The sequence below is a fragment of the Lissotriton vulgaris genome, chromosome 10 (genome assembly GCF_964263255.1).
Source record: "Lissotriton vulgaris chromosome 10, aLisVul1.2, whole genome shotgun sequence".
Taxonomy (NCBI): domain Eukaryota; kingdom Metazoa; phylum Chordata; class Amphibia; order Caudata; family Salamandridae; genus Lissotriton; species Lissotriton vulgaris.
The window spans coordinates 1,004,269,824-1,004,295,260 of NC_141698.1; the positions used below are offsets into that span (position 1 = coordinate 1,004,269,824).

Here is a 25,437-nt window from a genome sequence, read left to right on the forward strand (position 1 = left end):
TACAAATTCAGTAAAATACATATAAAAAAATCTAGTCCCAAACCCAGAGACAGAAAGTGCACTTCCGGAAGCTCAAGACTCTGATTGCATGCTTTTCAAAACTAAAAAAAAGACTCTGATTGCTATAAGGCAACGGTCACTGTTTTTAAAGTGGTGGGAACCTATAGATGTCCAACATCCTCTTCATCTTTGTGACAATTTATCCCCATTTCAATGCTTGTTATTCCTGGGCAGTGTTACTACTACTATTTTGTGTTTTTGACTACTTGGCCAGTCTGTTCCGCTTCCATTTATGCTCCACGTCTACTAGTTGATTCCCTTGTTTGCCTAACAAGTGAAGTGTTTTTGCTGGATCTTTTTGTCTTGTGAATTCTGTTTTATTAGTTTAATTTTCAATTAGCGACTGTGGTTCAACCATTCCTAATATCTTGTCACGTATCAACTTTTCCTGCACGATGAGCTAGTGAAACCACTAAACATAACCAGGGCAGCACTAATAGAGGGGAGGCAAAAGACAAAAAAAGACACAAAAGACAAAAGTAAACACAAAAGACAAAAAATAACTGGGGGAGAGAATCCAAAATAAGCAATGGCAATGCCATGATGGAGTACATTTAAACCATGCATGTAATATTTCCTGGCTCCCAACTTTCTTGTCTTTTTTATTGCATGCAAGCTCTGGACATGTTGTCGATCCTCGCCGACAGTAAAAAAAAAAAAGCAGTTTGTATCTCTCCTCTTGAAATAAATCTCTTGGTTTCAGGGTAAGCAGTGAGCTGACTGCGGCCATCAACTGTCAATGCATGGTGCATGGGCTGAGTCAAAGCAAGCTCAGTGGATAAATGTATGAATATACAAGCTTTTATGTTGGCTATTAGCAACACAAAGCACTTCACTGAAACGGCGAAGGCAAATCTAATGACCCAATGAAAAAGAACTGAGAGTAGTCATGAGGCCATGAGCAGAAGTTAAAAACAGTGGTGAGGCCTTAGTTTGGTAGGAAAGAGCGAACGATTCAGAAACTCATCAAAGAGGGACCTCAATCTCAAGTAATTCCTTAACGTGAATAGTCAAGCCTTGAGAAAGTAATTTGAGAATGAGGGATGAAACAAGTCCTTGGTCTGGATGTACGTAGGGATTGTATGACCGAATCACTCATGTGTTTTGCACGTATGCCTTTTCAACACCAGCCTTAGTTCCAGTGCAAAGTAGTTACAACGACTTGCATTAGGGGGGCGCTTGACTTTGGAATAGTATCATTTACTATTCCCACTCCAGTCTGCGCAACAGTAGGCAAGGTGTTGGACTTTAAATCCAACCCCACTCCATTAATGCGTCCCTCTAGTCATTGTAATGACTCGCGTGCTAAACAAATGAGTGGTAACAACACGTTTGTTGTATTGCCAGTGCTGTAAAGGCACAGTGTGATATTGGGAAAAGAAGGAGGGTGCACCGGGTTCAGTGCTGGATATTGATGTAGAGACTCATGACATGTGGACCACTACATTTTACCGCAAACCGACCTGGAGCCAGACGAGGATACTTCATCACCTATGAAGGTTGAAGATCTTTGTCAGATCAAGTGTCATAGAAGGAGACTGATTACAATCATCCATATACAGTAGTATTTGCGATTACTGAAAGATATCATCATAGTGATTGAATTAATACCCGTTCTTCAGGTAGCAGATTGAATGTCCTCCATAGGGTGAGAATATCAAGATTCTAAAAGGTTTTTACATCATATGGCTCCAGTCATTTGTCCAATCTAGACAAATTAATACGGATGGAATATTACACTTTATTCAGATAATCCATTGAAACAGATGTGCAAGCAGAAGCCACTACAATAAATACAATTAGGAAAAAATAACATTGGCAACCACTGGTAAAGAAAACCCTGACGAAAGCTCAGCCGAAACACGTTGGTAGCCAACAACCAAGACCAATGTTTAGAGAATGGTCTAACAAATATTAATTTACATTTTCCCTTTCTTTGCTGTATCTACTATAGTCAACAACTGTAGATACAGACTTATGTAGGGTCATTTGCAATACATGTTCGGTGGTCTGAATATTTATTATCATAATGTCTATTTTTGTAATTCATGTATAATCAATCATGTCCGATATTTAATATCCATCAATGTTTTTTCTAAGTGATTGTTGTTGAAAAGAGTAGACAAACAGTATGAATAAGAGGAATAAGATGAGAAAATAATAAACCAAAAATGTATTTTTCTATACATGTTGTTTCATGCTTTTTGATTCAATAGTGGTCCACATGTCATGAGTCTCTACATCAATATCCAGCACTGAACCCGGTGCACCCCCCTTATTTTCCCAACATTACTGTTTTCCTTGATAGGGTAGTATCTTTTTGTCAGGGGCCCCATTTTTTCCAAACTAAAGCACATTGTGATTCCAGCTTCATTCTAATGGATTTTTCCCGTACATATGTGCAGAAGAAACACTACCTTGAGCACAATTCAATCCAAAACTATTTATGAAGTCATCTTGCCAGCCAGTCAATCTCGTCCTCGAATCCTGGACTCTTACCGTCCAGACATTTTACACATCAACCGGCCTAATTTAACTCTGAACTGAATGAATCACACTTGTCGTACCTTTGAATCCTTGGCATAGTAGAGCGTCCTTCCTCGCAGTTTGAAATATCGCCTCTTCCATCTCTGAAAAGAGCTGGTTTGCTTCAGTAAAAGGCCCTCCTTCACACTTTTCTGAAATGAAAAGAGCAGACCATTAAAATGGTGTCCAAGTCCTCCATCCCCTTACTTCCCCAACAGCCAAACTTCCTTTGAGTACGCTTTCTTCTCCATTTCAAACATGCTACCTAATTGGAAGGTACTTAGGCCCTCCACAGGGTTCTCTGAACTGCTTTGTGCTCCTCTGATTGGATAGAAAGCTCCCTAACACCTCAATAAAGCCATAACTATTAAAAAAATTGTAACATTTGTTAAAATACAACAAAAGTCAACAAAAATCACCTTTGCATTTCTTTAAAATGGCTGCATATGAAAGCAATATTTTTGACCTGATTTTACTACTGTCCTCGATTTGGTATGGCATTGACATAAGCACTATTAGAACATTGGAATGCTGGGAGCTCCATTGAAGACAATGGAGTGCTCCCTGCTTCTACGGGCGGGTAAATGCCCTCGAGCTTTGAGAAGCCTTTGTTTTATTTGTTAGAACATTTTGCCCTCCAGTGGCAGAATATTCTAATAGCCTTATAGCCCTTCATAGCAGGGCTATACCGGCTATTAAAGTTCCGCTCCCTTCTTTAAAGTGGGAGCTGGCCTTAAATATCCAGTATAGGCCGCCACGGCAGGCTATAAGGCTATAATATCAATGCCTGCTAGTGGTGGGTTTGAAAAATCTGAACACATAACAATTTGAATGAAAAGTCTGACTTCTGTGCATCTCAAGAATACATCAACCTGTAAATAGGGGTAGGCGGACGGGAATAGGACTGAAGAATGCTGGGACCCATGTGGGAAAAGGCTACAGGATTGAAGATTGCATTGAACCATAAGGATCAAGACATGATTTGGGTTTTCAAAGTGCTGATATTCCATTGCATAGGGCACAGACCACCAGTGTGATGGTGAATCATTCATTTCTGACCTTGAGATGAACAGAAATGAGAAGCCTCCAGCAGGATCATGAGGCATCTATGTACATGATCTATAGAATTATAAAGGCCTTAACCTGAGGAAGAAGGGTCTCAGAGCTTGATGTTTCAAAAATCAAATTACCCTCTTTATCAAAACACTAGAAAACATTTGCAAGGCCGTTGCCTGTCTCTGGACTGTGGGAAGCAGGAACACACACAAAACAAAACATATTTCACAAGTGATGAGAAGTTGTTTGCAAGCACAGGAAAAGGATAAACCTATATAGAGGTAGTTGTGTTAGTGAAGGTCACAATCTCTGAAGAATGTCAGATTTCTAGATAGACATTGATACCAAGAGAGACTGACAGCAGGACATAGTGATTGATACAGACAGACTGACAAAACATAGATGAGAACAGGCGACTGAGACACCCGATTGAGACCATACGTAGAGCTGGTCAGTAGTCAATGCGTGATCAATACAACTGACAGAGACTGACAAACTCAGAGACATTCAATAGCGTTTGGCGATAAAGATGTCAAGAAATAATTACACAAGGGGCACCTACAATCAACATCATCAATGCATAGAAACAGATGATGAGTTCAGGCAGTAGAAAGAGACAGTAGAGACAGTCAACAACCAGAGTCACTGGATCAAGCTATGAGACTGATGAGAACAGTAGTAAGAGACACAAGGCTGTAGATTTAGAATAATGAAACATTGATAAACAGAGTGAACATGGACTTGGCTCTGCAGGGTTGATGCTTCTGGGTCTTGCTTCCATTTATTGCAGCAACAGATCTCATGCACTTAATTTAGAAAGCAGTAGGTAAGCTAGCATTACACGACAGAAGACTGTACTAGCAGCAGAAAGGATGGCTTAAGCTTCACTTTATATTGATCTTGGACCAATACACTCTTTGTGTACAACACATGGACAATGCTGATGTGCATAAACTTTGTGCAAAATATAGAGTAAACTTAGCTTTGGTGCTGTACTATAATAAACAAGTGATAACTAGAGGTCCAGGAAACCCCTTAAGTTAAAATATCACTCATACAACAATAATCTAACATTCCAGGTGATTACAGCTCCATCCAAACAGCTGGGAATAAAGATACATGGATATCACTGTGTTCTTAAAACAAACAGTTCTAACATAAGACAGGAGTGTGCATAAAGGTATGTGTGCATTGACCAACTCACAGCTCTTTAAAGGTACATCAATAAAGCACTACATTTGAAGCCGGCACAGTATACAGTCAGACACAACCGTGCAGAATATATTCCTAAGTCTTTTAACCAGGAAAAGGCTCTTGGTGAGACTGTAAGATGCCATAAGGGTCTATGCATCACTTACAAAGCCATGAAGTCAGGCTCTTCATATCTGAAAGCTCCCAGTCAACAGGGGGGCAATGTAACACTCACAGTGACAAGCTCGCGAATACAAAAAACAAATACGAGTCACCAGGCCTTCTCTTGTCGTGTTCCAAGGACCTGCAACTCCCTGCCTTCTTAGATCCAGCATCCACAAGCTATCTAGACCGCAGCTGGTAACCTCCTTCTCCTGTCAGCTTCTCCTCTCTCATTCCTCGGATCTGTTCTTTTCCCTAGACCCCCCACCTTTGTACAGTGCCCAAATATGCAACAAACATCATGAGCTGTTTGTGATGAGTTTGTAGGTACTGATAGGCAATAGCCAATGTTCCTATAATATGCTATGTGATTTAGAACGCTGGGTCATTCCTCACATCCCCTAAGGTGGTGCTCTAATCCTTTACAAGGTCAAGGCAGTACATGCACAGGGTGAAACAGAGAAACTATCCATTTTTTATCAGAGAAGTAGTGGAGCCACAACAAGTAGTATGGGGTTGGTAGCTTGGTGCAGTAATGCATCCACTGCAGGGGCCTGTGTTTGACCACATGGTCACAGGTTAAAATCCTGGTAGGTCCACTCAGCCTTTCATCCTTCTGAGGTCGATAATATGAGTAGAAATGAGTTGGGTAAGAATAAAGATCTGTTATTCAGAACCAAAATACCATTGGGTGCAAGCGGCGCCATGACAGGAGGTCTACACATTCTGTTCGCACAGCAGATAGCTCAGAAAAAACCTCTAGAAAAGTCTAAATGACTACATTGCAATGACCGTACAATAACATAACGTGTATTTGCACTTTAGAAATACACACACAGTGATCACCAGCTGAGCATTTTACTGATGGGGAGAAAGCAAGGACCATCTTAAGTTTGAAACGTGCATTAGGCTCATGCATGAATAGTCTGAACCACTGCCCCAAGAAGGGCAAGATTGGCGAGCCAAGGCTGCCGCAGATCTACCTCGACGCCTAAAGGCAGCTCCCTGAGGGGCGATCCCAATCATGCCCCTGCCTGGCAGTCTTCAGGGCGATTCTTTCAAGCCAGTCAATATGGGACCATCAGAGGCTTGGAGACAGGTTTAGAGTTTGGCGGTAACTGAAAATCTGCCAACGTTTGGAGGAAACCCCAAGTACGAAGCAGTTGCCGGCGTTTTCAACTCCATATTTAAAGTAGCCCCTAATGTGTCCAGGAGCTCATCAAATAACTACATATGTGGCGTCAGACTCTTCACCATCTCTTGGGTTAATAGAGTCTAGGCTACAGACCTCATGCTTGAGCCCTCTCTTACTAAACAGCAGAGAGCCCCCTACTGGAGCTCCTGCAGAAAGGCTCAGGTCCAGGAACAGGTGGTCCATGCACTCGCTCCAAGCGACCCTCCCTTCATATGAATCCCTGCCATTCTAACAACACATAGAGGGCGCCTGCTACCAACACATGCTCCGTCCAATGAGAACACACCAGGAAAGTCCCATCCGGCACCCAGAGCATGTTCAATCTAGGAACCACTCAGAGTCAGGGAGGGATTGGCACACCGGGCAGTCAGGCATCGGCCCAAAGGCTGGTGTCTCAGTGCCCTCTGTGGCTCGTTATTTTTTCTTTCCCAACCCACAGAGGGCACTGAACTGGGAGAGTAAAGCAGCCTCACTGGGGGGTTGTCGGGTGATGATCAGCTGTGACCTCTCTTTGAGTCCCTGTCTTGCCAAGCAATCGCCCTGACGGTGGGCTGGGAGCGGGTGATTGTGTGCAAGAATCGGCCTCCATGGGGGCCGGGTTTTGCTCAGGCCATTGAGCCATTCTCACCTTGGCTCCCCTGGGGCCCACGCAGTCCAGAAACAGTTTTTTTCATCTGGCCCCTCACCCACGTACCTTCTCATTCATGGCATGGTGGGCGGGGGGTGGGTTTATGCTGGGGCATCGCTGTGAGGGCGAGGTGATGTTGTGGACTTGAGCCGTCTTCACCTCAGCCTCCATCACTATTGCTGCCCCAGCATCTGTGCCTTATGCCTAATCCTCTCCCCTGCCAGGACATTGCCCTGAGGCAGTTGGAGGGCTGGGGCGGGCTTGGGTAATTTAGTAATGAAGGAGCCTCACAGTTGTTCTGTTGCTCAGGCAATGGATATCTGTGGAGGTGTTGAGTAATTCAATATTCAAATGGGCCTCGCTATTGTTCTGTTGCTCAGGCTGTAGCACATTGTCACCTTGGCACCTGTGTCCTTCCCAAGAACAACATTCTCCCACTTTCATGCCTTGAAGGTCAGAGTTGCAGGGGTGGGGAATCAAGTTCAAACCGTGGCATTTGCTCAATATCCTGTGATTTTGGACAAATTACTTAATCTCCCAGGCCCTTAAATAAAAAATCTGATCTTGTGTACTGTAATTGGTACTCATGAATAGGGCTCGAATGGCCTATGCCTTGGGCTGAGTTCACACTATATAAAACTGTCAAAAGTAAGAACAACAATAAAAAATAAACATTTGTTTCATGCTTAATGATTCTGCATAAGGAACTTGATAATTAAAGAGGACGCTTCATAAAAACACATCTGTATTTTTTTTAACACAACTTTTCTGACTTTGTTTAGTTAAACAATCAGTCATGGATCATTTAGGCAGCTTCACAAAACATTTTTAGGTGCTTTCCCTTATGTTTACTGTTCAATGTGCATAGTGAGCAAATACTGGATTTGGGTGATTATGTTAATTTTGGACCTGCCAGAAAATGAAAATACCAGCCATGCAAGTAACAAACCAACTAAGGGGCAATCTATTCAAGTGGCAAACCTAGCCAGATCAGGTGTTGAGGCCATTTCACCTTGCACACCTGGCCAAAAGGTAATTAATATCTCATTGTTCCCAGAGGGACACATTAAGTGTTTCAGTGGACACTGATGCAAAATTTCCATTTAATTCTCCTTTTTGTTATTTAGGGAGAGTCTAAGCTTGCACTAAGATAACCTTTTGTTATGTTCATATTTTCCAGTGACTCCCTCCTCAGCCTGCAATGGGGGATCTTGTTGGGTGATGTTTGTGGCTTTCCTTTCCCTCCCCATCAGAAAGGGACACTGAAATTTCCTGCCTGATCTCCATATGCCACACCCCTCCCTTGCTGCTTGCATGAGGGAGAAAACAGCAGGACTATGGGTTTCTGTCTCACTGCTCTAACCACATTCCCTTTCACAGTCAGCCAGTAAGACACAGTTTCTGGATTGAAGTGGGGGTGAGAATTCATAGATTTCCATCCCACCACCTGATTACCCTTCCCACGTTAGCCAGGTGAGGGACATTAAAGCAGCTAGCCAGCAGCTTGCATCAGACAACTTCAAGTTGGACTCTACAGCACCCATCACCGGGAAGATCCTATCCAGAGATCACAGCAGGAGGTCAAAGCGAAGACCTGCCCAGCCCTCTTAAGGCCACTTCAACAGGCTGATGCTTCAGCCTAAATCTTCATCTCTTTAAGCCCCAACCTTTCCCTTCCCTTCCCAGGAGGAAGGAATCTATGCGTAGGCCTTCAGTGGCCCAGTCCAACTCCAGAGTCTTAGGCAGAAGACAGTCCTGACTTTCCCATATAGAACTACAGAGTATTCACCCAGCCTTTTCTATTCAGTTACTCTTCGAACCAGATGCACCAAAATGCCAAGCTCTACCTCAAGAGGGCCAACCAATCCCCTTGGCACCCCACTCTGCACAGGGCTGATCAAAGCAGGCTGAGAAAAGCCACATCTAGTGCGCCTCAATCGCAGTACCGCCACATTAAAAAAATCCAGCACTAGGCTCAGTGCAGTAGGTCTGCCCCAAACCTTTACTGACTTATCACATCCAGCACCCGGAAATGCAGGGTGCTGCCAGACGATGTCTTCCTCTGAAGCAAGAAGGAACAGGTAGGAACCATTTTAATGGATTTTTGTAACAATTTTTTGCACAAATAAACGGATTCATTTGTGTGCCAGTCAACCTTTTAGCTCTCTTTTTAAAGGTTTCATCCAAAATGCAGACAAGGGTCTTATTTCTCTATATGCCAGGAATATTAGTTAGTAACATGTGGTTAGTTTTTGGCTGTAGTTTGTAGGTCATTCTGACTGGACTCTGTTTTAGGTGCTATGCTGGAATGTGCCAATTTGTGTGTGTTGATTTCAGGATATGCATAAGACTTTGTGTAATGTGCTTTCTCAAAAGAGATCTGTTTGAGCCTCATTCTATGAAACCCCAAAATTAGGCATTCTAAGCTAGGCCCTGCTCAAGGCCTAAGCAACATTTTCAAACTTGTCACTGCTTTCTCTGTGCTGCAGGATTGCCTGTTCTAGCATGTTGAGGTTACATTTCCTTTTTGCGGATTTTCTCTGTTTTTCATGGCTATTGCCATTCATAGATGGGTTTTTCTGCAAAATAATTGCCTCTGGTCTGTTTAAGGGCTAAGGCCCTGTTATGCCCAAACATGTGGCTGTATTCTGCCTGCAAGAGGAGGGCCATTTGGTATTGCACAACTTTTTTTGGTTGGTTGTGCTTTATCATGCATGTGGCCCACAGAACATGCTTCAGATTTGGTGCTACATCATGTGTCTTACACTTGGAGGGGCATGTGAACAATTGTGAGGGGTTGTTACAAATATGGAATATTTAAATAAATATCACTAGTTGTCTGTAGGTCTCTTAAACCATGATTCTGAAAACAGAGGGTGTTTATTGCTTCTTCTGAATTCTGGGTGGGATTTGATACATATTCTCTAAGGAAAAGTGAAGAAGGTTCACCTTGCAGGTTTGCATGTGTGTTTATATGACCATAAACTATTACTTATGTCTCTTACTCTCATTATCTACCTACCTCTTCCTCTTTCTACAGCTATGTACCTTTTCTTCTGGGCACCCGATCTTTCCGTCTTTACCTTATGTCTCTCCCCATCACACCTATCAATGCCTCGTTTCTAGTTCTACTTCACCTCTCTCATTTTGCTGCCTCCTTACCTTTCTGTTCATCTCTTTTTCCTCCAGTTGGTACTAGCCAGCAGAACTGGGGATCACTGTCTAACCAGAAGAAAGAGGGTAGGTGGGAAAAGTGTAAAATGTGTGAGGGAGCTAGATTTCAATTTTTTGGAGTGTTTTGCAAAACGTTTTTATGGCTGATATGCCGAATGCTCAGAGTGATTATTCAAAGCCACCGACAATGCTCTCAGACGCTCTGTCCAATCAGAACACTCCAGGAACAGTCCCATCATGCAATCAGAGCATGCTCAACCCAGTATCCACTCAGAGTGATTATTCAAAGCCACTGACAATGCTGTCAGATGTTCTGTCCAATCAGAATACTCCAGGAACAGTCCCATCATGCAATCAGAGCATGTTCCTTCAAACCCGCAGCCACTCAGAGTAATTATTCAAAGCCACTGGCAGTGTACACATTACATGCTCAACAATCAGGATTCACCAACAGCCATCTCGACTGTGAACTTCACGTGTCCTTCAGTGTACTGCTATACACAGTAACCAAGCACACTGACACTCACAATCCACACATTAAAAAAACATACAGCAAACAAGAATAGTGGGCACACACACTATAAACACGCAACAAAAACGCATAGTGACGTATAATAGAAGGCACACGAAATAACAACATTCAGTAAACATGCATACCAGGCACACGCATTACAAACGTGCAGTAAACACATCCACTGACACACATAACACAAGGCACACCCATCAAAAAGTAACAACATATTAGACGCCCTGTGAGCTTCTTAGAAACCTGCTTGGTGTGTTCTTCGGTATGCATGAGTGCAGCCAGCAGGGGGTGGGAAAACACTCAGTAAATGACTTGTCTGTTAAAGAGGTTGTGGACAAAATATGCGTTGAGTGGGTGAATGCTTAGGTGGCTGGTTCGATTATGTGAATTCCATGATTGGCTGAATGGTTGCATAGATGGATTCATGAATACATGGGTGGGTTGGCTGGCTGAACAGATAAATGGACGGGTGGTTAAACAACTGATGGAGTCAATGGTGCATGGCAAGATATATATATATATATATTTGGTGCTCTCAGTGGCGTAACGCAAAATGATGCCCCCTGCAAAAAATAAGGCGGGGGCCCTGTCTCCCTCACAGTCTTGAATTGGCCTTGGTCTGAATCGGGCCTCCCTGAAGGGCTGGGGGGTCCCTGGAGTGTTGGGACCCCCTGAATTGCAGGGGCCTGTGTTACGCCCCCGGTGCTCATAATGCACGAATGATACCTGTTCCTGGGCGGTAAAAATATTACATAAAAGGGAAGATGGGTGTCCTTCACACTGTAAGCAGGAGGGGACTTGAAACACTGCACGATAAAGGAATGGGACCTTTAGATGTGTTTTCTACTGCAGAGAGGGGTTTACATGTACATTCAGGATTAGCCCCCCTGACTAGCAGCCTCTTTGAAATGGTTGCTTTGTGTTAGCAGTAGAGCTAATGCTGAGATAAAACAGGTGTCGGCTGGCACAGTGGGGAGGGGAGGGCGCAGCGGAAGTACACAGTACAGCAAACCACCGAGTCCCAGAGTTTATTTCAAGTACTAATGGGCAAAACATAGGTTACAGAGTCACAAAATATTCAGGAAAATCTCATCGGGGCCCCATTTAATGCCACATCTTCCAATCAAGTAATCAGGATAATAAAAAAATATATAATGAGAAAGACTCTAGTTCCCAGTGGACTGGATGAAGGGGTGCAGTTGTCAGTACCAGATGCCCCCCCTGCTGTTTGTAAATGTTTTTTTTTTGTTGCGAGTTCACCTGTTTACTGTAAACGGTGGTGGCACTTTCCAGATATTGACTCCGGAGCTCCGCAGCTAAAACATTTCTCTGAGAGGGAAACCCCAAAATTGGCTGGTTTGAAAAATTCGCTTTCTAGGGTGAGAGATCTTTGACGTCATAAAAATGGGAAACTCCTTGGTGGTTGTGGACTATAGTTTTTTTATGTAGCATGGGTGGGTTTCCCAAACCCCAGGTACAGTCAAGGGAGCCTCATGTAACAAGCATTGGAAATGCAATAGGTCTCGCACCATTAGAGTTAGTGCTTTTAGAATTGTTTATGGGTTTTTTTTGTAAATGTTTAGCAGTTTTGTTTCCTGTAGCCAATGCTAAAGAATTACAAATAAAAAAAGCCATAAACATTTCTTAAAGCTGTAACTGAAATGGTCTGAGACCTATTGCACTGTGTGAGGGTGAGGGGTTGAGGGTGAGTGAGGGTGAGGGGTTGAGGGTGAGTGAGGGTGAGTGAGGGTGAGGGGTTGAGTGTGAGTGAGGGTGAGGGGTTGAGGGTGAGTGAGGGTGAGGGAGGGTGAGGGTGAGTGAGGGTGAGTGAGGGTGAGTGAGGGTGAGGGGTTGAGGGTGAGTGAGGGTGAGGGGTTGAGGGTGAGTGAGGGTGAGGGTGAGTGAGGGTGAGTGAGGGTGAGGGGGTGAGGGTGAGTGAGGGTGAGTGAGGGTGAGTGAGGGTGAGTGAGGGTGAGTGAGGGTGAGGGGTTGAGGGTGAGTGAGAGTGAGGGTGAGTGAGGGGTTGAGGGTGAGGGGTTGAGGGTGAGGGGTTGAGGGTGAGGGGTTGAGGGGTTGAGGGTGAGTGAGGGTGAGGGGTTGAGGGTGAGTGAGGGTGAGTGAGGGTGAGGGTGAGGGGTTGAGGGTGAGGGGTTGAGGGTGAGTGAGGGTGAGGGGTTGAGGGTGAGTGAGGGTGAGGGTGAGTGAGGGTGAGGGTGAGTGAGGGTGAGGGGTTGAGGGTGAGGGGTTGAGGGTGAGTGGTTGATGGTGAGTGAGGGAGAGGGGTTGAGGGTGAGGGGTTGAGGGTGAGTGAGGGTGAGGGGTTGAGGGTGAGGGAGGGTAAGGAATTGAGGGTGAGTGAGGGTGAGGGGTTGAGGGTGAGTGAGGGTGAGGGGTTGAGGGTGAGTGAGGGTGAGGGGTTGAGGGTGAGTGAGGGTGAGGGGTTGAGGGTGAGTGAGGGTGAGGGTGAGTGAGGGTGAGTGAGGGTGAGGGTGAGTGAGGGTGAGTGAGGGTGAGGGGTTGAGGGTGAGTGAGGGTGAGGGGTTGAGGGTGAGTGAGGGTGAGGGTGAGTGAGGGTGAGTGAGGGTGAGGGGGTGAGGGTGAGTGAGGATGAGTGAGGGTGAGTGAGGGTGAGGGGTTGAGGGTGAGTGAGAGTGAGGGTGAGTGAGGGGTTGAGGGTGAGGGGTTGAGGGTGAGGGGTTGAGGGGTTGAGGGTGAGTGAGGGTGAGGGGTTGAGGGTGAGTGAGGGTGAGTGAGGGTGAGGGTGAGGGTGAGGGGTTGAGGGTGAGGGGTTGAGGGTGAGTGAGGGTGAGGGGTTGAGGGTGAGTGAGGGTGAGGGTGAGGGTGAGTGAGGGTGAGGGTGAGGGGTTGAGGGTGAGGGGTTGAGGGGTTGAGGGTGAGGGGTTGAGGGTGAGTGAGGGTGAGGGTGAGGGGTTGAGGGTGAGTGAGGGTGAGGGTGAGTGAGGGTGAGTGGGGGTGAGGGTGAGTGAGGGTGAGTGAGGGAGGGTGAGGGGTTGAGGGGGAGGGGTCGAGGGGGAGGGGTCGAGGGTGAGTGAGGGTGAGGGGTTGAGGGTGAGGGGTTGAGGGTGAGGGGTTGAGGGTGAGTGAGGGTGAGGGGTTGAGGGTGAGTGAGGGTGAGGGGTTGAGGGTGAGTGAGGATGAGTGAGAGTGAGGGTGAGTGAGGGGTTGAGGGTGAGGGGTTGAGGGTGAGTGAGGGTGAGGTGTTGAGGGTGAGTGAGGGTGAGGGGTTGAGGGTGTGTGTGTGACAGTAACTTGTGTGTGTGAGGGCAGTGTGTGTCAATGCAACGGGGCTCATGTTATCGACCTCAGAAGCATTAAAAGTGTGTGTCTTGGAACGTCTGAGGGCAGCTCGTGTTACAAGCTTGCTTTGAAGATGGTCATGCAGTGCTGGGAGTGGAGCAGATGGTCCTGTTTATGATCTGCAGAGCGCGTGTGAAGTGGGCGCGGATGAAGTGACTGGGGGGTGAGGGGTGTGCAGCCTGGTGTGCTGAAGCCTGGCAGCAGAGGCGGCGCGCGCCAGCAGAGGCGGCGCCTGCACACAAATTGGGTAGGGGGAGGGGGAGGGGGGGGGTGTTGTAAAGCAAACGGGTGACACTGCATCAGGGTCGGAATGGCCTTATGGGAAAGCACTCAGTGCTTGATGAGCAGCATGACTGATCAGGACGAGGGGCGATTTTTTTTTTGCTGGTGGGGTGCTTGTTAAATGGCCAAATAGGCTGGGTTTGTAACGCCGATTTCCATGATGTTACTACAAAAATGCTCGCAGCAAACACACATACACAGTCTCCCACACCTTACAAAATACCCATACAGCGTGTCTTTACACGTTCAAAAGTGGCCAGATAGGCAAACATTGGTCACTTTTTTCGCAAATGGAGGAAACTTTAATTGTGGTTTCCGAACACTTTTTTGTTCCTGAGTCCGACCCTGGACTACATGCCTTCCATCTCACGGTACCGTACAGTCTAAATTGAGTAATATATTCGTGTAAGGCACGGATTGATGCAAGATGTACTGGCTGTGAGCCTGTTAACAACGCACGAGCTGCCCCTACTGCTGCGCATCTTAACACCAACATCTCTAATAACACCGAGGCATCGATCGAAGCCTGGCAGCAGAGGCGGCGCGCGCCAGCAGAGGCGGCGCCTGCACACAAATTGGGTAGGGGGAGGGGGAGGGGGGGGGTGTTGTAAAGCAAACGGGTGACACTGCATCAGGGTCGGAATGGCCTTATGGGAAAGCACTCAGTGCTTGATGAGCAGCATGACTGATCAGGACGAGGGGCGATTTTTTTTTTAGCTGGTGGTGTGCTTGTTAAATGGCCAAATAGGCTGGGTTTGTAACGCCGATTTCCATGATGTTACTACAAAAATGCTCGCAGCAAACACACATACACAGTCTCCCACACCTTACAAAATACCCATACAGCGTGTCTTTACACGTTCAAAAGTGGCCAGATAGGCAAACATTGGTCACTTTTTTCGCAAGTGGAGGAAACTTTAATTGTGGTTTCCGAACACTTTTTTGTTCCTGAGTCCGACCCTGGACTACATGCCTTCCATCTCACGGTACCGTACAGTCTAAATTGAGTAATATATTCGTGTAAGGCACGGATTGATGCAAGATGTACTGGCTGTGAGCCTGTTAACAACGCACGAGCTGCCCCTACTGCTGCGCATCTTAACACCAACATCTCTAATAACACCGAGGCATCGATCTTGAAACAGCAGGTGCCGCTGTAACGTACGGTGTACATTATACATCATGCTGTCAGACTTGCTCCTACGAGCAGCCAAGCAGATCAAGGTCCGCAGCTTGAACGCAGAGTCCGAGTTGGAAAAGACAAGCTCACACAAGACGTGTCAGAAGGCGAAGCTTGGCGCAGGACTGCAGTGTCCACTCCGGGATCCACCGCAGAGCTGTGGCGCGTGCTGTAGTGTCACGTGTGCAAACAGTGGTGGTCCTAAAGCCCTGTAATCAGGGCCGAGCTCCACTCCACGCCTGGATCAGGTCATGGTAGATGGGAGCGTGTGGATTTTTTCAAGTCATCAATTGTGTGCCGAAGGGCTCCATTGTAGATGCCCCGTTTAACAAATCTTTCATCGGACTTACACATTTTACTGGAAGCGTGACATTACAAAAACAAGTTGTCGTTTAAGCACGGCGGGCAGGGGAGGGGGCGGAGAGGGGAGAGGTGCGACACGGCAGGCAGGCAGGGGAGGAGAGTAGGAGGAGGAGGGGGGAGGAGAGTAGGGGAGGCACGGCCTAGCGGCAGGCAGGCAGGGGAGGAGAGGAGGAGGGGGGAGGAGAGTAGGGGAGGCACGGCCTAGCGGCCGTGCAATCAAGTAGTGAGGGGGCGGAGCTGGGGGAGGCTGTGAGAGAGAGTAGGCAAGGCAGGCGGCTGGGGGCATGTGCACGCGCATTTAAGCTCAATGCGCATGCGCATTGAGCTTAAATTTCTCGTGCACTGCAAGGAATCGCCACGATTCCTTGCAGTGTGGATAAAGAGCGGATAAGTCCCAATACTCTCGCCTTGCTCGATGCGCATGCGCATCGACAGGCGAGACCTAAAAGGATACCATTTCTCCACCCCTAGCGTGTGTGAAGTAAACATGTGTCAGGTGTACATATGTGCACTTTGGGTGCGATGATGATGGGTGTGTGCATTCCTCAAAGGTTCAACTGCCCCTCTGTCTGGAGACCCACCCAGAAGGCCCACAATAGAAACAAGCATTGTCAAAGCCAATCTTTTTTAACGCAAGAATGTGGCAAAAAAAGAAATGAAAGAAGATATGCCACCACCTAAACCTGGGCTACATACTTTTTTTTAATTTAAGAAAACATTCAATAATGTGTCTATTTTACTAGTTATACATTTTTTTAATACGCATGCATTTTTCTATTATTATTTTTGAAGCCGACAAGAATAAATCACTGTCTAATGAACAACTCAGATCACAGCCAACATCAATGTTACAATGTCACCGAACACTTGATAAAAGCAACTTTAAAAAGGAGACAGAAAATAAACCGCTATTTGGTCTCTTGGAGTACTAGCAAGCTAAATAGCCAGTATTTAAGATAATATTTTTAAAAACACATTTTGAATCAGCTTTCTCATGGAAGAGTACTGCACTTTTTTAGGTGTAGGTGAACTATGTGCCCAGGTTTTGTACAGTCACTCAAAGGAAAGGGAGCCAGGGGTAAAGTGGGCTGACCCACTGCCCCACACCGTATGCTCTGGTAGGCAGAAGTAAAATGTGAATGACAATTATACAAGCCAATGGATGAAGCTCCCTGATCAAATCCCTTTATGTGTGTATAATATGTATGAATGTTTTGGAAAATCTGTTGTCTGGAGCGATAGCTGAAGCTGCCTCAAAGTCTAGACCTACATAAGCAGAGAGCAGCAGGGGGTCAATGCAATCCCAGACAGAAGAGGCAATCAATTCTATAAAGAAGAATTGTCCTTCACTGTCTGATCAATGGGTGGAATATACAACCAGCAGAGTTGAAATGGAAGTCCTGTGAAGAAAGCCTACAAACCTGGTCTGTCCCCTGATAGGTTTAAAAGCTAAAGATAAACATTGCAAGATAATCTACTGGAGCTGGACTCATAGCCAGCTCTCCAGAAAAAGAATATACACCTACTATCTGTCAACTGGAAAACAGTACTTACTAGCCTTCTATCAGATTGACCTGCCCGTCTTCCTTGGTGCCTGGAGCGGAATGTTTCCTGCCTCACCTAAAATGCAACCAAACCTGAAGAATTGTCTTTGATCCTATTATTCTGAGTACCTCATTAAGGATTTTCAGCAGAAAGCCCATCATAGCCAACTACAGGAGACCCCAAGGATATGCCACCAGAGACAGAAGACAACTGCCCAGTAAATACAATTAATGAAGTTACTCTGACATGTAAGCATGTTCTCATGCAGTGCCTTCTTGCCTAAATCAAGGACTCTCCCTTGCATGAACCCCATCACTCCCAGGTTTCTATCCAGCGTGTGCGTGGAGCATGCCCCCTCAAACATCCACGGACCTGAGAACTGGAACAGTGCCCACAAGCAACCCTTTGGAGTCATCTACCAGTAATGGAAGGTTATTCCAGTGCCTGAAGGCCATTGCACTTGGTAGACTGCAACTGATAGAAACTGAGATACTGGTCTTCGTTGCCTACAGTGACACCTAACCAATAGTGTGCTACCACGAGTCCTTTGTATGCTGGGGGAACTATTTCCACTACAACACGTTAGAACAGGAATAACTTTACTTGTTTGGCTTCTTTTTGCAAAAATATGAATGAGGATCCTAGAACCTTGGAGAGCATCAATTGTGCATGCCCTAATATACAAACAGATGTTGTTACTGATGGCTTTGGCAGGTGCATTTTTGTAAATGCTCGATGTGATGTTATGGGTTTAAAGGAGTGTTCCAGCTTATTTTCATAATATGAAGTCAGTCCCATACCCGCTTCACTCAAGGAGTCCTTCTAGTGAAAAACACAAATGTTCTTTTTATTTATTTTTCTAATCCCACATTTCCAGGTTTTGCCAACAATGGGGATTTCAAAATACCACTTTGATGACATCTGGTTTGGTTGTAATGCTTATTGAGACTATTTTCAGTGAATGACCCCTTTAAAGGGACTGACCTGCTGTCATCAGCATATCCTGAAGATGGGTGGTTGAGTGTTCAGACCTGCTGTGACATTCTATTCAAGAGCTATTCAAAGCGGCTCACGTACCCTCTTTAGTCCATTCTGAATTGACCGTCGCCAACAATGTCTCCCTTTGATTCACGATCTAAGGTAGGTTCTTGAGACCTTCTGTGATGTCATCACTAGATGGTCACTTAAAATGCCTCCTAGGTGCTCTGGAAGAGCCACTGTGGGCCCCTTAGTGCCAGGGAGTGAATCCCAAGGCGTATTTTCTTGTGATCAGCGAGGTGAGTGGCTTTTTGTTTAATTTAAAACTTTACTCAACAATTTGCATGAGCAGTAGAACCTTCAGCTCTTACCCTATCTGGTGTCTATGGTTAATGATTGTGTAAGCATGACATTCTCCAGGGAGACAGGGGTTATGTTATCTCATTTATAGAGCGCAATGGTTACTCCAACAAAGTGTCACCATGTTGATATTCCACATTTCAACAATGATCTGAATTGAGCTGCCCAAAGGAAAAAAGATATTAAGATGGTCTAAAAAACACATGTTTTTAGTTTCTTTCGGGAGATTATTTTAGACCGTTCCTGCCTCAGATCGAAAGGGAGAGAGTGCCACAGTTTTGCGGCTTGATAACTTAAAGAGTGACCACCCATACGTGTTCCAATCTTGGGTACTACGGCCAGAGAAGCACCAGAAGTCCTCAGACAACGATGAGGATGGTAAGGTTTGATCAGAAGATATAGATGGCAAGAACTCCTCAAGTTCATGATTCTGTGGGGTTACATCGTTTGCTCCAGATTAAGGGCTGTACCATCTTTAAGGGGTGTCTAAAGCATGCCTTGGGAATATGGTGTGAGCCTTTCATGGCGGCGTTTCCCTTCCTGCTGGAGGAAATCTTTCCTCACAGACCCTCCTCTGTGAAGTGGCTTTCTGGCTGATTGTGCTCACCACGACAGATGCCCGCATTTATGGTATCACTGAATTTGGCGGCTTCCGGTCTCCACGCCGGCTGTTATACCACATTTTGAGGCTCACTCGCAATAGAGACCAATTACTGTCTGGGATTAATATAGGCAGAAATCACATATCTAGTGCTTTTCTTGTCCTGGTGACAATCCCGACAGAGAAATTGATAATTATTGTGTCTTGATAATCTAAAAGTGGACTTCCCTGATCATGCACAATAACTTTGGATGGTCTCCTTTTTGCCATTGTTTTTCTCCATATTTGTATTTCACCTTGCGTTGTTTATTTTTAACACATCACAAGCACTTTCTGTTCACTCTGCACGTCTTCAAGCACTTTCATAATGTATATTCATGCTGTCTTGTACATTTTTAAAACTTCAGATTGAATCAATGCAGCTTGATTTCTATTTATGTGGTTATATTGTTTTTGTTGTGATTCATATCAGATCTATTGTATGTGTTTTCTCTTCTAGTGAATCCCTTTGGGTCTTTGTTAATTGTTATGAAAATGTTAAGCGGGCAATTTATATTCCAGAGTCTAAAGTCACTTTTATTTTCGAAACTGTTTGCAAATGGTTAAATTATAATCTAATTCCAGAAGACGGGCGTATTATTAATATGAAATAATTCTATATATGCAGATAGTTATTTTCAGTGTTTTCACAGATGGTTTTGCACTCTCAGAGTCTTTCATTACATTTCTACTTTAATTAACAATGCACAGATGGTAAAACATTTCCATTCTGTCATTCTTAAAATACTTGGCATCTGTGTGTCAGCTTTCACATGGGTTTGGTGAGTTTATTTCATTTCATTCTCGCTCAGGTGCAAATATATCATTCAAGTTCTTTCCCTTGGCCCAACCCTTACATCTGAGAATTTCCTCTTCTCACTGGACTGGGCTGTGTTACAGGTCAGTTTCTGCCCTTAGACTGTGGATGTGTCCTTAAACCTCCTCCTGTTTCTATGCACCTGAGTTAGTTAACACAAGATTCCCTTCCCCATACCAGATGAAAGCAGCATCCCTACGTACGGGGTACCAGCTGTACCCATCTCTCAGGTGAGCAGGACCTGTTCACCTTTCGGCTATGCGCAGTGCCCCTCGCAGCATCGTGCCTAACTGCGGACTGATGTCTGCAGTGCCTCATGTCCTGGTCTGATGCTAGGCCTGACCTTAGCTAGAGCTGAGGGATGTGTTTCCCAAAGGCCAGCAGCACTCACCTCTCGCTTAGTCCTGTGGAGTCCTGTGGAGGCACTCACGCTAGTCCTATGAATGTGGCATCTAACCATGGTGCTTTTAACTGAAACACAGCCTTCTAATGCACTAGTGAAACCACTTGGTGGCAGTGTCCAAGGTGATAGGGATCAATGCGTATCAGTATTAACCTGTGCTTAATTTGAGCCAGTGGTTTATTGTGCTCAGCAGTGGTACTTTTTTGTCAAAACAAGCTTTTCTAACAGCCTGCCACGTGGTGGCGCTGTTGTATAATTTTGTGAGGAACACAACGACAGTAATCAAATATACATTAAAATCACTAATACCTGTCACCCAAAGCCATAAGAATACCGTGGGTTGCATGCATTCACCATTTTTAATGTAAAGTAAAGGTTGAATTGTCAAACTTGTATGAGTGAGATGGTTAGTTGTGATGGTACTGTCATTGGCAGCGCTGACTGGGGCAATTGGTGGTGCAGGCTGCAGTAAGCTCATGACGAGGCAAAATAGCGGATTTGGGTGATTTTCCTAGTTTTTACACAGGCTACAGACATTAAAAATACTGTTAAAAACGGCCAGGTGGCAACCTTATCTGGCAGCGAGTCCCAAAGCTTTGCCGCATACACTGTGAATGCTCTTCTTAAAATGTTCTTTTCCCTGTAGAAGGGAATGATTAGACAAGGTGTTCTGCTCTGGGCCTGTCTGTGGAATTTTCCATGCAGATCTGCAAAACTTTCCTAGGATGTCTTATAGGCAGAGCAGCACCAGCGCAATTCATGAACTCTGGAGTAACTTGTTCCCTGCATGAAGGTGTACTAACAAGTACTAACTTGGAATTATGCAGAAAGGAAGCACCAAACTATGCAGCAGTGTTTAATACATTTATACAGCAAGAAAATACAAATTATTTGGCACAAGGAATTACGTTTTGTGATGGTATCCAATAATTATTTTTTTAATTTTCCCAGATGTTAACAATGTCTGGACAAAGTTTTTACCTTATTAGTACAAGTGGCACACCCAAAAACAAGAATTGGCACACTTTTAGTAACTCTGGATACGTTTGAACTAGAAACTATTTTTTTTGTTAACATCTGCAAATTATTATGTAAAAAATACCACACCCGCAGAATCGCAGAATTCCAGTGGCCCCAGAACAGGGACAGCTTTACTGCTAAGGCGGAGGAGCTTCGCCCCACTGCTCTCAGAGCAGGAAAAATAAAATTATTATAACACCTTTATTATCATTTTGTTATTCTTAGCTACTGGGCTGGGTTAGGGCGGAGCAGCGCTGGTTTCAGAGCCTTGGAGGAGTGGTTTGCACAGTGCAAGTGCGCATGACGGTTTGGCTGGCTGTCTTGGGCTGGCCAAACACTTATGCGAACTTTGCATGTTTGCCACCAGGCACATCCTGGTTTAGGAACATGCCCAGGCTCCCAGTCCCCATCTGAGTGCTGAACCACAGCGCTCAGACCAATCACAACGCTGCATTGCAGCGTTGTGATTGGCTTAGGGGAGCCGGTGTGTTTCTTCCTTCGAGCTCAAAGCGACGACAGAGGAGAGCCAGCAGCTGTGAGGAGGTAAGTTTTTAAAAAATATATATTTTGTCCACCTCATGCCCTGCCACCCCTGTTCCCTGTCAGTTGCCACTGGCAAGGAGTTCTTAAGTGTAGGACATTTGCGTTATTAATCCATGACATCACAAGGGTGAGACTGGCCTGTAGTTTCTATCTGATCCCAGATGAGTGAAGTTGAGTCACAGGGTCTGAATTGTACAGAATGTGCTCCTTATGACTTCATTCACATGGGATCAGAGACAGGTTGGTCTGAGGTTTCGTACCTTCTTACATGTCATTACTATTTCAACCCTAGGGCCAGCAATTCTGCTTTATGGTCACACAAATCTTTCAGACCAAAATAGTAAGATGACCTATATTTTACTTGCATATTAGGTAGATGTAGTCTGTGATTCAATCTATTATGACTCATCATTCATAATTGCATGCCATTCTGAAAGTTGCATCATCCGTCCTCCCTACGGCACGCCCACATTATGTAAATATGATGCCACTCAATTGATAAAACTTGTTTTTTTGTCTTTTGCTAAATTGAAATACTCAAGCTAGGAAAATGGGCTGAGCGAAGATTCTCTGTCGCCGAAGCAGAAGTAAAAATAGCGACTGGGCGGAACTCGCAGGGTTTCATTCCAAACATTCAGGGCGGCCTAACGGCAGGATCTGCAGTGTCATCACCACCGCAGAGAGGTGCTGGGAGATGTCCAAGATACGACGCTAGTCAAAGCTTTGGCTCTTAATGCATGTAGGGCAAGAAGCCAAACATAGGGTTTACTACCACCTGTTACCGTCCCGGAAGTGAGAATGATTATGCCGGCTCAAGCGGTTAGCCAAGGGAACGAGAAGGCATTCCTTTTGTTAGGAAGTGCTCAGATTATTGACAGATTCGTTACTCGTCTCTCACCCTCACACCCGCACCTCAGGCATCGATTCTGAGAACTTGAGTAAGACGACTACCGCGATTGTCTTGCTTGGTTATATCATGTTTCTGTATAGTGCATTCATGCCAACATTTCGAAACAAGAAAGTGGGAGATAATAAAATAAATCTGGGAAATGTATCTTCCCCACTAATCAATATTGAAACAAAGGGGATTTTAGGCAGGAGGCACCTAAAATCACTGGTGGCCCTCAAAGTTCAGAACAGGTGCAGCTCTGAGCCTGGGACTGCACAGCATCTGGTGAGAGAATGTATTCAGAACCTTTGCAAAGAGGTTGCTACCTGTGTGCCTGTCTAGAGTACAGTTACTTAGACTTTGGCTGGGCTGGTCCAAATAACAATGACCTACAGATTGACGGCTATTAGGCCTTGAACTGACAGCAGCAGGACTTTCAGGATCCGACTTGGAATAGCACCTAAACAAGAAGGGTGTCACGACTTCCATATTCACTAATTCATCCACTTAAACATTCATCTCAGTGACTCAAGAACCCACTTCAGAATTCTGTCTGTAGCCTACATCTCATTCATGCCTTATCTATATATGTTCTGTGAGAGAGGGAAGCTTGCTTTTTTACTGCCATACTGTCCCTGTTCTGTGAGGAAATAATGTTTGTGCAGCTGCTGGCCGAGTTGTACCTGTTCCTTGATGGGAAAGGTTTGTGGTTGCTTTGCTCGCTGTACCTGTCTTCTTAAGTTGGGAAGCTTGCACTGCTTTTTGCACAAGGTGCACCAGTTCTCTGAAGACTGGTGTTTCAAATGCTGATGCCCTATCTTATGAAAATACAAACAATGTTTTGCTAAGAATGCTCAGGCCCGTCAAAAGCTTTTGTTTGACCCAGAGCAAACACTAGTTGAGGTGTCCTGACCTACAGACTCTGGTGTCAACAGTGCAATTTTTGTGGCCATTTGTTTGAATTCTGAGCCCTATAGAGGCCTCTTGTGGTGGTGCAATAAGGCCGCGTCTAAGGTGGCCACAGGGCTGCACCCGCCCACTCTTTGGAGCTCCTCCTAGAGTTCCTGACAGATGTAGAGCTACACCAACCCAAAAATATTTTCTTCCATCAACATGTTTTTCCCAGATAATGCAGATAGAGGCAGAGTACCGACGCAGTTGAATGTGACATTCATAAATATGGCTGTTGTGGTGGTAACATAGCAGTACTGCTACCTGTAGAGCTGTTGCTGCAGCGCGGGTGGCCATCTTAGGGTTGGCAGTCGATAGTGTTCCCTACAGGGACAGGCCGAAGGCTTAGCTTCAGTCGGGAGGAGTAATGCAGCGTAAGAATAACTTAGAGCAACATTTTATTTCTAATAATTCATCTTACATCAGTTCACTCTTCCAGGTAGTGAGTTATTCAATTTATTGAATATATTCCTAGACTCAAAAACAATTTCTGGAAATATATAAAAACTGTTTGTAGCCTCGAACCCCATATTATCTTCTCGGTTACATTTCTGCAGGTCCTGGTGGCCAATAGGCAGGTGAAAACAGGAGCTTACTGGTTCCTCCTTCCAATGGCAATAATTCAGCCTATGCATCTGATGCATTGAGTAATTATTTTATCTTTATATCTGTGCTACTGCCCAAAGGAACAAAGACAGATGCAAATAGGACCAAACGCGATCCAAATGTACATCCTAACCCAGACTGTTTGGGCCCACCCGCTTGCCTGGCAGGTCAAGCACCCCCAGACACTTCTATACCTCTTTGAGGGGGCATCCAAAATGTCAAAATAGAGAACTGAGAGGCAACAATATACAGTACAGTACATAAACCAAGCGGTTTTCAAAGGGTATTCATATATGTTCACAAAAAAGTGTAGCGGTCCTTCAGATTATTCTTCAAAGAATTCTTTATTGCAGTCTTCAAACACAATCTTGACATAGATGACAGCCAACGCGTTTCGCCCAGATTGGGCTTCCTCAGGGCAAAGTAGTATTATAAATGTCAACGGGACTTCAGTGTGATGTCACACGGAGGGCGAGCCTGGTTTTCGAGTGTCGAATTAACGCTGTCTAAAAGAGAAGAGGTCCACACGTTTTCTATTTAAAGATGGATGCCAGTATACAATGAACATGAACACGGTGCTGGCGCTAAAATTTGCTTTCTGATGAATCTTCCTCTAATGCGTATAATGGTCAGGTCTGAAACAGTAGTGCATAATTTTCGGGTGGACACTATGATAGGTGTCACTGGATGTAACAAGTTAAGTTGCAGAGCGCAATGGAGCCATTCAGCACCCGGTTCCGAGTCTTCATAGGGGTCGGTCTTGCAAGGAAAACGTTGCTTCTTTGAATGGCATCCAAAATGTGCAGCTCAAGTTCAACATCAAATTGCTAAACAGTAAAACCTGGTTGTAGGACTGACAATGGAAGGATAAGCAGCAGGTTTGCAAGATTGAAGGGGAGGTGGGCAACACTTAAAACTTCTAAACCTTCTACGGAAGGCTTGCAAAAGGAACGAACACCTTTGGAGGAAGGAAAAAACAGGAGAGAAAAAAGAAACATTTCGTACCTCCGTAAGTGCCTACAAA

General features: G+C 45.1%; 1 protein-coding gene across 11 annotated transcripts in view; it reads right to left on the reverse strand.

Annotated features, from left to right (window-relative positions):
• LOC147689140 (diacylglycerol kinase delta-like) overlaps nucleotides 1-25,437 on the reverse strand; it is a 676,657-nt gene that overhangs the window by 202,667 nt on the left and 448,553 nt on the right. For all 11 annotated transcript variants that reach the window (XM_086942029.1, XM_086942028.1, XM_086942031.1 and 8 more), the window contains one exon: nucleotides 2,628-2,738. In XM_086942029.1, the coding sequence (XP_086798155.1) occupies nucleotides 2,628-2,738 (111 nt within the window). The remainder of the gene's footprint in view (nucleotides 1-2,627; nucleotides 2,739-25,437) is intronic.